The following is an 18,262-nucleotide window of genomic DNA, read 5'->3' as shown; positions in this document are numbered from 1 at the left end:
GATAAAATTTTGTACAAGTAATTTGCGTAATTCTTTTTGCTTATGTTTCCTATAAAATTTGTGTATCAACCATGGTTTTAAAGTGAAAAAATAATTCAGGTCGACGTTCTTTTGTATAGGTCTATGTTCGGTAGCAAAAATTTAATTACAGTTATTAATTTAAACTAAGACACTTTTTCGTAAAGTTGTGAACTTCTAAAAATTATTCACAACAAATTAAACTTTAGACTGCTGCTTTGGAAAAATCAATATTTATTGTAATAATTAATTGAATTTTTTAAACCAATAATAATAATTGGCAATCTAAATTATTAAATTGCACGGAATCGTATAACTCCATTCAGAACAGTTTCAGTTTTACGTGACAAACTATCAATGGAGGTAATTCAGGCACATTTTTGTATGCATTCATTAATCGTTGCACTTTATGTCTCTAATGAGGATTGACTTTAAATTTTATAATTTTTTTGCTTTTATGCAAATTCGTAGGTACCTACACGTCAAATCAAGAGTTTCAAAAAAACTTCTGAGTTTAGTTTAAAGCGTAATTGCTATTTTCCACGATTCACAAATATTTTACAATTAGACGTTTAATAATGAGTTACTTCAGTCTGATTCAAGTTTGTACTAGACTTTTGGCTTAGATATATCTTAATTTTTTTTAATTTAGAATACTTTTACTCTGTACTGCACCTTGGAAAAATTTCTTATATTATTTTTTGTCACACTTTGTAACTGGCATTTAATTAGGTTTTCATGTTTAATATTTTGTTTTTATTAGTTTTCAGTCTGATTTCTAAAATTTTCAATATGATTTTCAGATTTTTAAAATTTGAAACTATTAGCTTTGTTTACTCTTGGTACAACCCAGTCGTGAAAAACTGTCTGGGAGGTTCTCAACATTTTTTGGAGGATACTTCGAGTAGGGAAAGGACCAAAACAAATTGAAAAACTTATTTGGGTTTCCAAAACTTTATTGTATTGTGGAAATAGTATTACACATCATGCCAAAATACTTGTGCCCATCTTCACCAAAACCGGAAGTTCCTATTCGTCAGTCCATGACCCCCATTCCTCTTCAGGGAATGACTGGTCACCAGTGGTGGGAATATCACAAAACATCATGTTTTGGTCCCTTATTATGGTCTTGGTCATATTTTATGGACATTTCAAGTTAGATTGTCTTCAATGGGTACGTTCTTCTTCGCCCACAGTAAGTCATAGATTTGGAAACCACTTGTATTGGTTCTTTTCAGGTTAACGCCCGCCATGAGAACCAGACTTAGAGACCGCCTGCCCCCTTATCTGGCTCGTTACGCCTTTGCTACTTATCGCCCGCTACGAGTCAGACTTAAAGACCGCCTGACCCCTTGTCTGGCGTTACGCCTTATCACCCTCCAGAAGGAACAGCAGTAGCAGCCTGTCCCTTCCATTACCTGGCTAACACCTTTGTTACTTATCGCCCTTCATGAGTAGAAGATTTAGAGACCGCATGTCCCCTTATCTTATCCTCCGCCAGAAGTAGCAAAGTTGAAGACAGCTTGTCACAACTTTACTACTTACTGCCCGCCACGAGTTCGTATCATCTTGGATACTTCTCGCCCGCCAAAAGTAGCAGGTTTACTAGCCCTATGTGACTAGTAACACTTACTACTTGTCGCCTACCAGACTCAGAGACCGCCTGTCCCCTCATCTGTATCGGCCGCCACGTGTAGCAGATTTAGACCACCTGTCTTATAATCTGGCTTACACATCACCCCTGTTGGTCGCCCAACACGCCTGGACTTCCGAGCGCCTTCCAGCAGACAGGACATTTGTGTTGTTTCGTTATGTAAGTAATTCGCAAGACCGCCATTTTGGGTTCACTGTGCTAAGGCGTCACCTGCCTGTTACTTCTCCTGCGGTCTTTGGCTGCACGGTCGCCGTGTGCTAACTTTCAACCACTTTAAACTGGAGCTGTACGCCAGAAACCGTCAAAATTACAACACCTGTAATATAACAAACAAATCTCGCTACAACACAACAACATGTCCGTCTCCGTCAGACCACAGATAATTCTTATTATAATTTATCGACTACAGCAGTATAAAAGTAGGTATAACTTAAGTAGGTAACTTAATTTTTCTGTAATGTTAGCACCACATCCATTTTGTGTAAAATGGCCTTAAAGTCTATCTTTTTTATCTTTCCATATTTTTTTCTAAATTTTTTAACCATTTGCACTTGTTCTAATACTTTCTAATAGAAACTTTTTTTTATCTTTTTTGATGTTTTTTAAAATCACTATTTTGATTTTTTTAGATTTTCAAGTTTCTATGGCGTATAGAGTTTATTTTACATTTTTTTTATTTGTTTCTTGTTTTTTTCTATAAAATTCTACATTTTAAGTGAAGATTTTATTTAATATTTTTTTGTAATGGCTTCTATAATTTGTACCAAGTTTCAGTTTTCTTTTAGATGATTTTCTACTTACTGTCTAGAAAGCCTTTAAATTCCAACTTAGATTTTTCTTTAGTTTCTAACATTTCTTATAGTTCTTTAATTCCTATAGTTTCTAAACTCTTCTAAGTCAAGTTTGTTTAAATTCTTTAATAAATTCTTTTGTAAGCTTACTTTCGAAGAAAAAACAAAATACTGACTTAATGAAATAATTAGCTTTTTTATTTAAATTGTTCTAAAGTTTCTTAAGTTTTCCATCTTTGAATTCTTCAATAGATACTCTTCCAGTCTTAATTTTAAGAGTGGAACAAAGTACTGACTTCAAAAAAACTTTTTTAATTACTGTTTAGGTTACTGTTAAGCTTCTACAGTCTCTCGACTTAAACAGCTTTTAATTATGTAATAAATTCTTTTTAAGACTGATTCTTAAAGATAAATCTAATAATTACTTAAATAATTTTTTCATTAATTACAACGTGAGTTTTTTTCTAATTTGTGAAGTCTTTCATGTCTAGGCTTTTTAATACTTCCAAAAGTTTTCTTCTAGTCTCACTTTTAAAGCCAAAACTAGATATTTAGTTAAATAAAAGTATAAAATTAGGTATAGAATAACTTAATTTTTCTGTAATGTGAGCACTACATCCATTTTGTGTAAAATGGCCTTAAAGTCTATCTTTTCCTCATTTTTGTTAGAACATCGTTCCCTTTTTATACTTCCATTTAATCTCAATTCTTTACTAGACTGTTGATTCTTTACGTATTCAACTTCGACGTTTTCTTTAAAAGTGAGCTCAACTTCAGGCTTTTCTATATTCTTATCAAAACAGAAGATTAAAACTGGTAGATTCCTCCCATAGTGAGAAATTGCTACCATGTTATCATATGGGTGAAAATCGACACAATGTATGGTCAAAAACTGATGATCTGACGCATAAGGAAGGTACACAGCAACCTCATGCCCATTTTTTGCATTCCACACGTGAACAAATCCATTTTCGCTACCGGAATTAACATAAGTTCCGCAAGGCGAAATGGAACAGAATAACTGAAATCTACAAAAAATAAATAAATTTTAAAAAGTTGTAAAACAAAAATAAAAAACCTTTTGTTGGACGCTCCACGCAGCCAATGTAAAACACACCCACTTTTTAAATCAATTATTCGAATTATGTTATCACGAGAATGCACCAGTAGTCTTTTTTCGTTCGGAAATAGCAGTATCTGGTTTATAACTGTTTCTTTTAAATCCAGCAAATTTATTTCTCTTTTTAACACCCAATCGTTGTCTTTCTTTTGCCATTCTATAATAGCACCTGTCGAATCTGCCGAAAAAATGCTAGATTTTTTGTTCCAGCAGAGGGACGTAATGTATGCTTTATGAGCTTCCAATTCTTGATACAAATGGAATTCTGATTTTTTATCAGAAGGTGTTTGGTTCCAAATTCTTATTATCCCATCGTAGCAACCAGTAACTATCACTTTGTCTTTACTTATATCACAGCAGTATACAAAAGATGGATGTGGTAAAATCTGAAATAGTTTTTTCACTACTGTCCACTTCTAACAAATTATTACCTACTTGAAAAGAAGAGTCAGACAAGTTGTGAATACAAACTGTATTATCAGCACTCGCTGATAAAAGCAGGACATCGTCACTAAACCATCTGAGGCAGTAAATTATTGCCTGGTGTGATGGAAACCTATTGACTTCGTTTAGTGACACTATCTAAAATTATTTTATTTATTAGCAGAAAAGAAACAAAACCACTAACCGAATAAACAATAACGTAAAATAAATCTTCATTCTGGACAGCGCACGCTAGATATTTTCCACTAGGACTAAATTTCATAACAAAACAGCCTTGCTCAAGACTGTTAAATTTTACCAAACACTTATTCGGAAACTTGCAAACTTCGTTACGTTTCCTAGACCAAGTCAGCAGTGTTTCCTTATTTTTTTCATCTGACTTATTTTCCACGCTCACGATTGCTCCCTCAGGATTTAAAATTTGATTATTTTGAATTTCGTCACACAGTTTTGTTCGTGAACTAGTCTCTCTCTGAATCGGTGTTTTCGAACGAAATGTTTCCACAACTTTAGTCGGTGATACCACCGATTTAATGGCAATGTGTAAAGTTGATGGATATTTTTTCAATTTTTTTTTCTTCCACCAAACCCAGGCATTACACACTTGAGGGTCGTTTTTCTTTGTTTGGTGAGAATGGTACAACTGGAGCCTTAAATTTTTGCCAATATTTAGTTCGCCGTTTTTTCCAGCTAGCTTGAGGAAGGCAAACGCGATATTGTGCCAACCTTTTACACATTCTGATTTAAAAAAATCATCAATTGATTGGAGTCGCTGAGATTATATTTTAAATCACCTTTTTGGTTTAGTTGGTGCAGTGTTGAAACAGAAACGAAGTCCAAGAGCTCAAAAAATAATATTATCCGATTACTTTCATCTTTGAAGTACTCAAAATCCTCATTTAATAAAATGCTTTCTTCCCATAAAGGATATAAGATCCTGAAAATTGCTGTTATTTTCTTTTGTTTAGATCATATACGGGATGAGTCTTCCAAAAGTATTTTTCACTATAATTATCTCAAAAACTAATAGAATTCATCGTTTGCTATTAAATACTTAGTGTTTCTCATTCTCTGTATCTATGTGAATGTGAATGTTTTCATAATTTTTCTACCATTCCTTAATTCCTCATACAGGGTGTCCCAGCTAGTTAGTTTTATTCACCTCTAATATGTTCGAAAAAAAATTTTTTTTTGTTAAAGCCGTACATACTAACCTCCTGCCATGCCTAAAATTATTTTCAAATTTACAGTTTTGGAAATGAACTACAATACAACCTTATATGTTTTTGTAATGGAACACTCTAAATTTTATTGCATTTTTGGACGTATCATTGAATACTGATAATTTTGATCCAAACTTGTATTAGTTTTTAAAATAATTTGATTTTTTTTGACAAAATCATATTTTTTTTAATTATTACACAAAAATGAAACATCCTAGAAAAGAAAGATTTTGAGCATTTTAAAGAGAAAAGTTCAAACTTAAATCTGTACCAAGTGATTGTGCATTGCAACTAAGAACGTAAAAAACAATTTGTTAAAAAGTTTGTTAAAAGTTGAATAAAAAGTTAGGTGGAACATGGAACACCCTATTTGATTTTAGGCCTTTTTCGGTGGTTGATTTTTGTGAGAACAGCTGAATTTGTAAGATTCTGCCTTGATTTTTAAGACGCCAAATATCCTGGTCCTTAAGTAACAATTTACATTCTACTAGTAGATAGACAATTTAAATGTCATCTAGAGGCAAAAATAAAAAATAGGGTGTTCCACTTGATATCTTTAAGATATTCAGCTTTTAACAAACCTCTTAATTTTTTTACTTTCTTGACTGCAGTGAGCTAAAAAAATATATCCTCAAAGTTTGGACATTCTTTTTTAAGTGGTCAAAGTCCCACTATTCTAAAACATCTTCGTCTTAGCAATACATAAAAAAAAGGCGTGTAAAAAATTAAAATATTTTAAAAACTAATAAAACTCGACTAATAAAAGTTCAGCTCAAAATCATTAGTTTTAAAATCCAAAAATGCAAAAATATACGTGTTCCATTTAAAACAAACAATATCATTAATTTTCTAACTTAGAAAACTCGCTGGAACACCTGTAAATTTTATGATTTCTAATCATAAATGCTTAAATAATGTTTTCGAGCAATAAATTTCTAATAAACTTTTTTCTAGCACCAAAGTTACATTGTTTCATTCTTTGTTTTTTCTTAATTAACTATTTTTTTGGACTAGCGACATTTTTTACGGATTTTCATCAGAAAGCAACATTAACCATCACTTGATCTCAGATGACACAAGAAATAATTTTTTTGCAGCTATACTTAAAATATAATAATTACTTAATTCATAAATTAATTAATTTTAATTAAAAGGAATTGTAGAAGAATTCTGAGAAAATTCACAGGCATAACGACAAATATACAAACGCTTAATTTACCACGAGTATTATATAGTTTTTGAGATATAGAAAAAAATATAAGTACTTTTAGTAGAATCCTGCCCATTTAGTTTTAAAAACTGAAGAAATCAATGGAAAACAAAACAAAAAATACAGTACATAGTATGAATAAAATGTAGCAAAAATAAAGCTTTTGCTATAGTTTTCTTTTTCTTTCCGATAAAATATAAATTACGTCTAACTTTCACTATATTAAAAATAAAAGCATTTGCTTAACTTTATTCATAATTTCATAAATAATCTGTTTTTTTATGGTTTACCTACCGTGAAATAGTGATGCCTTCTTACCTTTTTTCCTGTAAATTATAAGCACGTGTCATCACTGGCGAAATATAATCATTATCACTGTTTTCGTAAAAAAATACAACGGAGCGACTTTTATCACTTTTCGGAAAATATTTCCCCGTCATTGCATCAATAACGTGAAGTTTTATTATCGGATGAACCACCAAAGAACTGAGCTGAAGCCGGTCAGTTTTCAGAATTGTGACCTCCACTATTTTATCATACGTGTAACTTTTCTTCACTTTCTGTTCTTCAGATTCAATTTTTATTAGTTTCTTCTTTTTAGTGTTCTCATTAATTTCTGATTCTGAAGATTCATCATTACTCTCACTTTTGTCCGAAAGTCTTGCCTTAACATTTTCTTTCACAATTATTTTCGCTTTAAGGGGACTTTTATGCACCAAAACATCCCCTATTTCCTCAACATTGAACGTGGCGTTACTCACTTGACTCCCATTATCATTTTTCACAATTTTTGGAGACGTCACTTCGAACGTTCGTTGACTGGTGGTCGATGCAGGTTTTTTCGTTCTTGGTTTTGGGATTGGGGCTTTAATCTGACTCGAGTTCTGCGAGCCCTCAGAGGCAATTTCATACGTGTGGCAGTGGTCAGAGGAGTCATCAAGAAATTTGTTCAGAATATAATTTTCACTTTCTTTACGTAATTTCTTGCCTGATTTTTTATCATTTGATAAATTTTCAGCACTACCAGAGGGAGACTCCAAAAGTTGTTCCCTGGACTGGTTCACTTCAGTTGGGCGTTTTTTACGCACGGCGGCTTTAAGCAACGATTCAAATTTTTCCTTTGTCTGATTCCTTACACTTAATTGAGCACTTGAACTATTAATTGAAGAACAATCATCAAAATTCGAAGCCATCAAGCAAATGAAATTGTCACAAAAACTTCTATTTGTTGTATTGACGTAACCATGGCAACGCGCCAATGGTACCAACCAACAATGATGTCGGTGAAAACAGCACCCTGAACATTACAGTCGACCAGACAATTGCTGCGCACATGGAACTAGTACCATTTCCTTACCATTCTCGTTTTCTACAGCCAAGTTCACACCAGGAATTTTTTTATTCTCATATTCAAGTAATGCAAGCTGATTTTTTTCACCCCCTTTATATCCTGCAATTTTCTTTATTTTTGCAGAAAATCAAGCCCCCAAATAGGGCCTTCGACTGTAAAAAAATCATGTTCGGACAAACACTCCTTGGGACCTTAATGAATTTTTAAAGATTCTTTAAGATTTCCCGATTTCGCAAACTTTTTTTTTTCACCTACTTTATATCCTGCAATTTTCTTTATTTTTGCAAGAGATTGAACACTTTGATAGGGCCTTAGACTGTAAAAAAATCATGTTCGGACAAACACTTCTTGGGACCTTAATGAATTTTTAAAGATTCTTTAAAATTTCCTGGTTTCTCAAACTGTTTTTTTTTCATCCCCTTTATGTCCCCCAATTTTTATTATTTTTTTAGAAGATTAAGCCCTCTAATAGGGCCTTTGACTGTAAAAAAATCATGTTCGGACAAACACCCCTTGGAACCTTAATTCTTCAAAATTTTCCGATTTCGCAAACTTTATTTTTTTATCTCCTTTATATCGCAAAATTTTCTTTATTTTTGCAGGAGATTAAGCCCTCTAATAGGGCCTTCGACTGTAAAAAAATCATGTTCGGACAAACACCCCTTAGGACCTTAACGAATTTTTAAAATTTTTAAAGTTTCTCCATTTTGTAAACTTCATTTTTTTTCATCCCCTTTATATCTCGCGATTTTCTTTATTTTTGCAGGAAATCAAGCCCTCTAATAGAGCCTTCGACTGTAAAAAAATCATGTTCGGACAAACACCCTTTGGAACCTTAATGAATTTTTAAAGATTCTTTAAAATTTCCCGATATCGCAAAATTTTCTTTATTTTTGCAGGAGATTAAGTCCTTCGATATGGCCTTTGACTGTAAAAAATCATATTCGGACAAAAATCCCTTAGGACCTTAACAAATTTTTTTAACTTTTATAAAATTTCTCGATTTTGCAAACTGCGTTAAAAAAACTCGTATTTAAGGATTGCTCTAATTGGTCCAATTACTAAGTAATTTGTCCAGCAAGAACCACGTGGAGGTTTAGAGCATTCTTGCCAGGAAAAAAGGAAATAAGGATGAGGTAAACAATGATTATTGGTTTGTAAAATAAATCAAATACAACACAAAAATACAATACACGTAATGTTTTAAGACATTAAAAAAAACACCAAAAAAAATCTTTATTTGCATGAAAGTTACAAGCGACGTTTATCAATACCAAACAAAATAAAGAATACACAATATGTTTCAATATATGGCACTCAAACTGTTAAATTCAACACATCAGTAGATGAATACAAAAAAATGCACCTACCTTCTCTTATATCTTCTGCGTTGGCTACTGTTTGTAGCATTAAAAAAAACACTAATAAAAAAAGCTTTATTTGCATTAAATTTAGAGCAAGTCACTTTCATCGATTGAAATTAAAGACAAAATTATTACGTGGCAATAAATTATTTGAGTGTTTTATTTTATTTATAGTTACTGAATTTAAAATGTGTCACTCAAAATATCACTTTTCAACACCTCATTTAGAGTCGGTGTACACAACATTCTAATTGCAATTAAATTTTAAGGAAATATTGGTTTGTGAAATAAAAAAATACGACACAAAAATAAAATGGACCTACCTTCATATCGCTTCCACGTTGGCTACCGTTTGTAGCATTAAAAGAAATTAAAAACAACGCCAAAAAAAAACTTAATTTGCATTAAATTTAGAACAAGTGACTTTATCGATTGAAATTAAAGACAAAATCAGTACGCGACGATAAATTATTTGAGTGTTTTATTTTATTTATAGTTACTGAATTTAAAATGTGTCACTCAAAATATGACTTTTCAACACCGCATTTAGAGCTGGTGACACAAGATTTGAATTGCAATTAAATTTTAAGGAAATATTGGTTTGTGAAATAAAAAAATACGACACAAAAATAAAATGGACCTACCTTCATATCGCTTCCGCGTTGGCTACCGTTTGTAGCATTAAAAGAAATTAAAAACAACGCCAAAAAAAGCTTTATTTGCATTAAATTTAGAGCAAGCCACTTTCATTCATTGAAATTAAAGAGAAAATTATTAAGTGGCAATAAATTGTTTGAGTGTTTTATTTTATTTAAGTTACTGAATTTAAAACACGTCACTTAAACTTTGACTTTTCAACACCGTATTTAGCGCCGGTGTTCTCAACATTATAATTGCAATTAAATTTTATGGAAATATTGGTTTGTGAAATAAAAAATACACACAAAAATAAAATGGTCCTACCTTTCGTATCGCTTCCACGTTGGCTACCGTTTGTAGCATTAAAAATAATATAAAAACAACGCCAAAAAAAGCTTTATTTGCATTAAATTTAGAGCAAGCCACTTTCATTCATTGAAATTAAAGAGAAAATTATTAAGTGGCAATAAATTGTTTGAGTGTTTTATTTTATTTAAGTTACTGAATTTAAAACACGTCACTCAAACTTTGACTTTTCAACACCGTATTTAGCGCCGGTGTACTCAACATTATAATTGCAATTAAATTTTATGGAAATATTGGTTTGTGAAATAAAAAGTACACACAAAAATAAAATGGTCCTACCTTTCGTATCGCTTCCACGTTGGCTACCGTTTGTAGCATTAAAAATAATATAAAAACAACGCCAAAAAAAGCTTTATTTGCATTAAATTTAGAGCAAGCCACTTTCATTCATTGAAATTAAAGAGAAAATTATTAAGTGGCAGTAAATTGTTTGAGTGTTTTATTTTATTTAAGTTACTGAATTTAAAACGCGTCACTCAAACTTTGACTTTTCAACACCGTATTTAGCGCCGGTGTACTCAACATTTTATTTGCAATTAAATTTTATGGAAATATTGGTTTGTGAAATAAAAAATACACACAAAAATAAAATGGTCCCACCTTTCGTATCGCTTTCACGTTGGCTACCGTTTGTAGCATTAAAAAAAAATTAAAAACAACGCCAAAAAAAGCTTTATTTGCATTAAATTTAGAGCAAGGCACTTTCATTCATTGAAATTAAAGAGAAAATTATTAAGTGGCAATAAATTGTTTGAGTGTTTTATTTTATTTAAGTTACTGAATTTAAAACGCGTCACTCAAACTTTGACTTTTCAACACCGTATTTAGCGCCGGTGTACTCAACATTATAATTGCAATTAAATTTTATGAAAATATTGGTTTGTGAAATAAAAAATACACACAAAAATAAAATGGTCCTACCTTTCGTATCGCTTTCACGTTGGCTACCGTTTGTAGCATTAAAAAAAAATTAAAAACAACGCCAAAAAAAGCTTTATTTGCATTAAATTTAGAGCAAGGCACTTTCATTCATTGAAATTAAAGAGAAAATTATTAAGTGGCAATAAATTGTTTGAGTGTTTTATTTTATTTAAGTTACTGAATTTAAAACGCGTCACTCAAACTTTGACTTTTCAACACCGTATTTAGCGCCGGTGTACTCAACATTATAATTGCAATTAAATTTTATGAAAATATTGGTTTGTGAAATAAAAAATACACACAAAAATAAAATGGTCCTACCTTTTGTATCGCTTCCACGTTGGCTACCGTTTGTAGCATTAAAAAAAAATAAAAACAACGCCAAAAAAAGCTTTATTTGCATTAAATTTAGAGCAAGGCACTTTCATTCATTGAAATTAAAGAGAAAATTATTAAGTGGCAATAAATTGTTTGAGTGTTTTATTTTATTTAAGTTACTGAATTTAAAACGCGTCACTCAAACTTTGACTTTTCAACACCGTATTTAGCGCCGGTGTACTCAACATTTTATTTGCAATTAAATTTTATGGAAATATTGGTTTGTGAAATAAAAAATACACACAAAAATAAAATGGTCCTACCTTTCGTATCGCTTCCACGTTGGCTACCGTTTGTAGCATTAAAAAAAAATTAAAAACAACGCCAAAAAAAGCTTTTTTCTACAGCCGTCAAAAAATCGTGACATTTATGCATGGTTACCTATGCGCGAAGTTTGACGTTTTTTCACTGTGAAAAAATATTATTTTTTCACGGTTTCACAGTGAAAAAATAATATTTTTTAACTGTGCAGGCAACTCGATTTTTCAGATCATTTTGTTCCAACTTATTTCTGTTACAATTTTAGTAACACGAAAAGACATCAACAGCAACCGAAATGAAGAGACGGATCGATAATGAGAGGTAGTTTTAAAGGTTTTATAATTATACAGAACAATATTACAAAACAATAATAATAGATATTTACTTTGACATATGAAAATTAAATGTGCATGACGAAAACGTGCCCCCGTTTATCCCCAGAGGCCTGAGTGAAGACGCTTGTAAATGAAAGTTATTTTCGCCATTAAAAGAAGCCGATGTAGAAGGTTGAGTGATTTTGTTTTCTTCTGTGGAGGAAGAAGGTTGAATTTTATTGGCAATTTCAATTTTATTATTCAAAGAGTCCTCGATGTAACTTTCTGCCACTGTGCTGCTTCTCCAGCCCCCATGACGTTTAATTGAAATTAGATCACCTCCAGCATTCGCCAAAAGAGTGGCAGAGCTTCTTCTGAAGCAGTGACCAGTATATTTTTTAGGTTCGTCTTTGTTAAGCCACTTTGCAATCAAACTTGGTATCTCTCCGATTTTGTTAATTCCAACATTTTGATTCACACATTTTCCGTTGGTATACTTTAAAAATAAACGGTCACTAGTCGCCCGTGGAGGCCGCAAAGCTCTATATTTTCTGACAATTTCTATATTTTCTAAATTTGAAACAGTAAATATTCGTTCGCAGTGGGTTTTTGTATCAGGCACCTTCACAATTAAGACAGACTGTTTATCTTCTATGTCAGTTAGCTTCATTTTAACTAATTCTTCACGTCGAAGGGCTCCCGATATACCCAAAATTAGCACAGTCTATAAATAAAACGAGTTGTTTTGATTTGTATTACACTAATATGATAAGTTTACCTTCATCAGTAAATATATCTTGTCATCTGCTTCATTAATAAACTTGCTAATGTCTTCTTTGTCTAAAATTTGCGACTTCTTGCTTCTGTAACCTACGCTTTTGCTTTTCAGGTAGGGCACTAACTTCGGAAACTTACGTGTATCGATATTCTCTTTAACGTTTAAGGTGGCTTTCAACATCGCATAAAGGGCCCAGAGTGTTGGTGGCTTTAAGGTGGTAGACTTTTCTTCCAAATACGCCAACAAAACATTTTCCGTTACTTGATCAATCTTTTTCATAGAACACCACTGCCGAAACTGAAGATACGTTTTTTCGTACTGCGGTCTTGATTTAGCAGGCAAAAGATTCGACACTGCCGCGCTTGCAATTGCATCTATTTCGTTTTCGCTGCTAAAATCCATCACACTTCTTCAACAAAAATACCTATTGTGACAAATTTTTCGCAACTATCACTTTTATTTATCATCGTAACCATGCAAGCAACTCGATTTATCAGACCATTTTGTTCCAACTAATTTCTGTTACTTTTTTCTTCATCTGGAGGCTGTAGAAAAAACGTTGTTTGTATTTCGTGGCGAAATTCATGTTTTAATGGCGCCTTCGAATGTCTTTTAGGTCTCGACCTGGCGGTCTCGACTAAAATAACATTCTCAGGCGCCATTAAAAAAACACTCATTTCGCGCACTTAATACAAAAATTACTATATTTGCATTAAATTTTGAGCAAGTGACTTTATCGATTGAAAGTAAAGACAAAATCAGTACGCGACGATAAATTATTTGTGTTTTGTTTTATTTATAGTTACTGAATTTAAAATGTGTCACTCAAACTATGACTTTTCAACACCGCATTTAGAGCACCAAGAACAGGAACGAAGCAAAACTCTTCAAATCCTGCCTTGGTAAACCACCGATGATAATGATGGATGATTTTAACTGGCTCCTTTCTTCTTTCTTCTTCCAAGGGGCCCCACCCCGCCCCTTGGCGTGGAACCCGACCTTAAGACAGGATTGGTTCCTCCGTTCTTACCCTAAACTAATCTAACTGTACAAACTAATTACAGTGCATTTTTATATACAAATGTCAAAATACAGGTGGATTTTGGTCAGCTATTCAGCACTTTGGCAGTCGTTGCTTCGAACGTCAACGACTACCAAGTCCAAGTAATTGCTTCATTTTGTCAGCAATGCCAGGAATAAAGGAAATAAGTATGAGGTAAACAATGATTATTCGAAAATGAAGGGAATAAAAAAATTATTGGCTTGTGAAATGGAAAAAACTCAACACATATATTAAATATTTTTCACTTGGCGTTAAATGAAATGCACCTACCTTCATATCGCTTCCACGTTGGCTACCGTTTGTAGCATTAAAAATAATAATAATAATAATAATGAAAAAAAAAAATGTTTATTTGCATTAAATTTTGAGCAAGCCACTTTCATTCGTTGAAATTAAAGAGAAAATTATTAAGTGGCATTACATTGTTTGAGCGTTTATTTTATTGAAGTTACTGAATTTAAAACGCGTCACTCAAACTTTGACTTTTCAACACCGTATTTAGCGCCGGTGTACTCAACATTATTTTTGTAATTAAATTTTATGGAAATATTGGTTTGTGAAATAAAAAATACACACAAAAATAAAATGGTCCTACCTTTCGTATCGCTTCCACGTTGGCTACCGTTTGTAGCATTAAAAAAAAAATAAAAACAACGCCAAAAAAAGCGTTATTTACATTAAATTTAGAGCAAGCCACTTTCATTCATTGAAATTAAAGAGAAAATTATTAAGTGGCATTAAATTGTTTGAGCGTTTATTTTATTTAAGTTACTGAATTTAAAACGCGTCACTCAAACTTTGACTTTTCAACACCGTATTTAGCGCCGGTGTACTCAACATTATAATTGCAATTAAATTTTATGGAAAATATTGGTTTGTGAAATGAAAAATACACACAAAAATAAAATGGTCCTACCTTTTGTATCGCTTCCACGTTGGCTACCGTTTGTAGCATTAAAAAAAAATTAAAAACAACGCCAAAAAAGGTTTATTTGCATTATATTTAGAGCAAGCCACTTTCATTCATTGAAATTAAAGAGAAAATTATTAAGTGGCAATAAATTGTTTGAGTGTTTTATTTTATTTAAGTTACTGAATTTAAAACGCGTCACTCAAACTTTGACTTTTCAACACCGTATTTAGCGCCGGTGTACTCAACATTATTTTTGTAATTAAATTTTATGGAAATATTGGTTTGTGAAATAAAAAATACACACAAAAATAAAATGGTCCTACCTTTCGTATCGCTTCCACGTTGGCTACCGTTTGTAGCATTAAAAAAAAATTAAAAACAACGCCAAAAAAGGTTTATTTGCATTAAATTTAGAGCAAGCCACTTTCATTCATTGAAATTAAAGAGAAAATTATTAAGTGGCAATAAATTGTTTGAGTGTTTTATTTTATTTAAGTTACTGAATTTAAAACGCGTCACTCAAACTTTGACTTTTCAACACCGTATTTAGCGCCGGTGTACTCAACATTATTTTTGTAATTAAATTTTATGGAAATATTGGTTTGTGAAATAAAAAATACACACAAAAATAAAATGGTCCTACCTTTCGTATCGCTTCCACGTTGGCTACCGTTTGTAGCATTAAAAAAAAATTAAAAACAACGCCAAAAAAGGTTTATTTGCATTATATTTAGAGCAAGCCACTTTCATTCATTGAAATTAAAGAGAAAATTATTAAGTGGCAATAAATTGTTTGAGTGTTTTATTTTATTTAAGTTACTGAATTTAAAACGCGTCACTCAAACTTTGACTTTTCAACACCGTATTTAGCGCCGGTGTACTCAACATTATTTTTGTAATTAAATTTTATGGAAATATTGGTTTGTGAAATAAAAAATACACACAAAAATAAAATGGTCCTACCTTTCGTATCGCTTCCACGTTGGCTACCGTTTGTAGCATTAAAAAAAAATTAAAAACAACGCCAAAAAAGGTTTATTTGCATTAAATTTAGAGCAAGCCACTTTCATTCATTGAAATTAAAGAGAAAATTATTAAGTGGCAATAAATTGTTTGAGTGTTTTATTTTATTTAAGTTACTGAATTTAAAACGCGTCACTCAAACTTTGACTTTTCAACACCGTATTTAGCGCCGGTGTACTCAACATTATTTTTGTAATTAAATTTTATGGAAATATTGGTTTGTGAAATAAAAAATACACACAAAAATAAAATGGTCCTACCTTTCGTATCGCTTCCACGTTGGCTACCGTTTGTAGCATTAAAAAAAAATTAAAAACAACGCCAAAAAAGGTTTATTTGCATTAAATTTAGAGCAAGCCACTTTCATTCATTGAAATTAAAGAGAAAATTATTAAGTGGCAATAAATTGTTTGAGTGTTTTATTTTATTTAAGTTACTGAATTTAAAATGTGTCACTCAAACTATGACTTTTCAACACCGCATTTAGAGCACCAAGAACAGGAACGAAGCAAAACTCTTCAAATCCTGCCTTGGTAAACCACCGATGATAATGATGGATGATTTTAACTGGCTCCTTTCTTCTTTCTTCTTCCAAGGGGCCCCACCCCGCCCCTTGGCGTGGAACCCGACCTTAAGACAGGATTGGTTCCTCCGTTCTTACCCTAAACTAATCTAACTGTACAAACTAATTACAGTGCATTTTTATATACAAATGTCAAAATACAGGTGGATTTTGGTCAGCTATTCAGCACTTTGGCAGTCGTTGCTTCGAACGTCAACGACTACCAAGTCCAAGTAATTGCTTCATTTTGTCAGCAATGCCAGGAATAAAGGAAATAAGTATGAGGTAAACAATGATTATTCGAAAATGAAGGGAATAAAAAAATTATTGGCTTGTGAAATGGAAAAAACTCAACAATATATTTAATATTTTTCACTTGGCGTTAAATGAAATGCACCTACCTTCATATCGCTTCCACGTTGGCTACCGTTTGTAGCATTAAAAAAAATTAAAAACGCCAAAAAAAGCTTTATTTGCATTAAATTTTGAGCAAGTGACTTTATCGATTGAAATTAAAGACGAAATCAGTACGCGACGATAAATTGTTTGAGTGTTTTATTTTATTTAGTTACTGAATTTAAAACGCGTCACTCAAACTTTGACTTTTCAACACCGTATTTAGCGCCGGTGTACTCAACATTTTATTTGCAATTAAATTTTATGGAAATATTGATTTGTGAAATAAAAAATACACACAAAAATAAAATGGTCCTACCTTTCGTATCGCTTCCACGTTGGCTACCGTTTGTAGCATTAAAAAAAATTAAAAACAACGCCAAAAAAGGTTTATTTGCATTAAATTTAGAGCAAGCCACTTTCATTCATTGAAATTAAAGAGAAAATTATTAAGTGGCAATAAATTGTTTGAGTGTTTTATTTTATTTAAGTTACTGAATTTAAAACGCGTCACTCAAACTTTGACTTTTCAACACCGTATTTAGCGCCGGTGTACTCAACATTATAATTGCTATTAAATTTTATGGAAATATTGGTTTGTGAAATAAAAAATACACACAAAAATAAAATGGTCCTACCTTTCGTATCGCTTCCACGTTGGCTACCGTTTGTAGCATTAAAAAAAATTAAAAACAACGCCAAAAAAGCTTTATTTGCATTAAATTTTGAGCAAGTGACTTTATCGATTGAAATTAAAGACGAAATCAGTACGCGACAATAAATTGTTTGAGTGTTTTATTTTATTTAGTTACTGAATTTAAAACGCGTCACTCAAACTTTGACTTTTCAACACCGTATTTAGCGCCGGTGTACTCAACATTATAATTGCAATTAAATTTTATGGAAATATTGGTTTGTGAAATAAAAAATACACACAAAAATAAAATGGTCCTACCTTTCGTATCGCTTCCACGTTGGCTACCGTTTGTAGCATTAAAAAAAAAATAAAAACAACGCCAAAAAAGCTTTATTTGCATTAAATTTAGAGCAAGCCACTTTCATTAATTGAAATTAAAGAGAAAATTATTAAGTGGCATTAAATTGTTTGAGCGTTTATTTTATTTAAGTTACTGAATTTAAAACGCGTCACTCAAACTTTGACTTTTCAACACCGTATTTAGCGCCGGTGTACTCAACATTATTTTTGTAATTAAATTTTATGGAAATATTGATTTGTGAAATAAAAAATACACACAAAAATAAAATGGTCCTACCTTTCGTATCGCTTCCACGTTGGCTACCGTTTGTAGCATTAAAAAAAAAATAAAAACAACGCCAAAAAAGCTTTATTTGCATTAAATTTAGAGCAAGCCACTTTCATTCATTGAAATTAAAGAGAAAATTATTAAGTGGCAATAAATTGTTTGAGTGTTTTATTTTATTTAAGTTACTGAATTTAAAACGCGTCACTCA

General features: G+C 31.8%; 2 protein-coding genes across 4 annotated transcripts; both read right to left on the bottom strand.

Moving 5' to 3' along the window:
• Nucleotides 1-953: 953 nt before the first annotated feature.
• Nucleotides 954-7,736, bottom strand: LOC655889 (jouberin). Its single transcript, XM_008195906.3, has 6 exons — nucleotides 6,779-7,736; nucleotides 4,822-4,964; nucleotides 4,212-4,765; nucleotides 4,019-4,165; nucleotides 3,542-3,969; nucleotides 954-3,491 (listed from the first exon to the last, which is right to left on the bottom strand). Exons 1-6 carry the CDS (start codon nucleotides 7,651-7,653, stop codon nucleotides 3,053-3,055), a joined length of 2,586 nt encoding a protein of 861 aa, XP_008194128.1. The 5' UTR covers nucleotides 7,654-7,736; the 3' UTR covers nucleotides 954-3,052.
• Nucleotides 7,737-12,062: 4,326 nt separating this feature from the next.
• On the bottom strand, nucleotides 12,063-14,751 carry LOC135267073 (uncharacterized). Of its 3 annotated transcripts, none has more exons than XR_010335336.1 (3): nucleotides 12,970-14,234; nucleotides 12,833-12,917; nucleotides 12,063-12,778 (listed from the first exon to the last, which is right to left on the bottom strand). XR_010335336.1 is itself a non-coding variant. In XM_064358733.1 (3 exons), exons 1-3 carry the CDS (start codon nucleotides 13,232-13,234, stop codon nucleotides 12,122-12,124), a joined length of 1,014 nt encoding a protein of 337 aa, XP_064214803.1. In that variant the 5' UTR covers nucleotides 13,235-14,751; the 3' UTR covers nucleotides 12,063-12,121. The 3 variants fall into 3 exon arrangements, 2 of the variants coding, with proteins under 2 accessions (XP_064214803.1, XP_064214802.1); XM_064358733.1 differs by having other exon boundaries at nucleotides 12,833-12,924; nucleotides 12,970-14,751; XM_064358732.1 differs by having other exon boundaries at nucleotides 12,833-14,751.
• Between the last annotated feature and the right edge of the window lie 3,511 nt (nucleotides 14,752-18,262).

Source organism: Tribolium castaneum, chromosome 1 (assembly GCF_031307605.1).
Source record: "Tribolium castaneum strain GA2 chromosome 1, icTriCast1.1, whole genome shotgun sequence".
Classification (NCBI taxonomy): domain Eukaryota; kingdom Metazoa; phylum Arthropoda; class Insecta; order Coleoptera; family Tenebrionidae; genus Tribolium; species Tribolium castaneum.
This window is presented reverse-complemented; position numbering and strand designations above follow the sequence as displayed.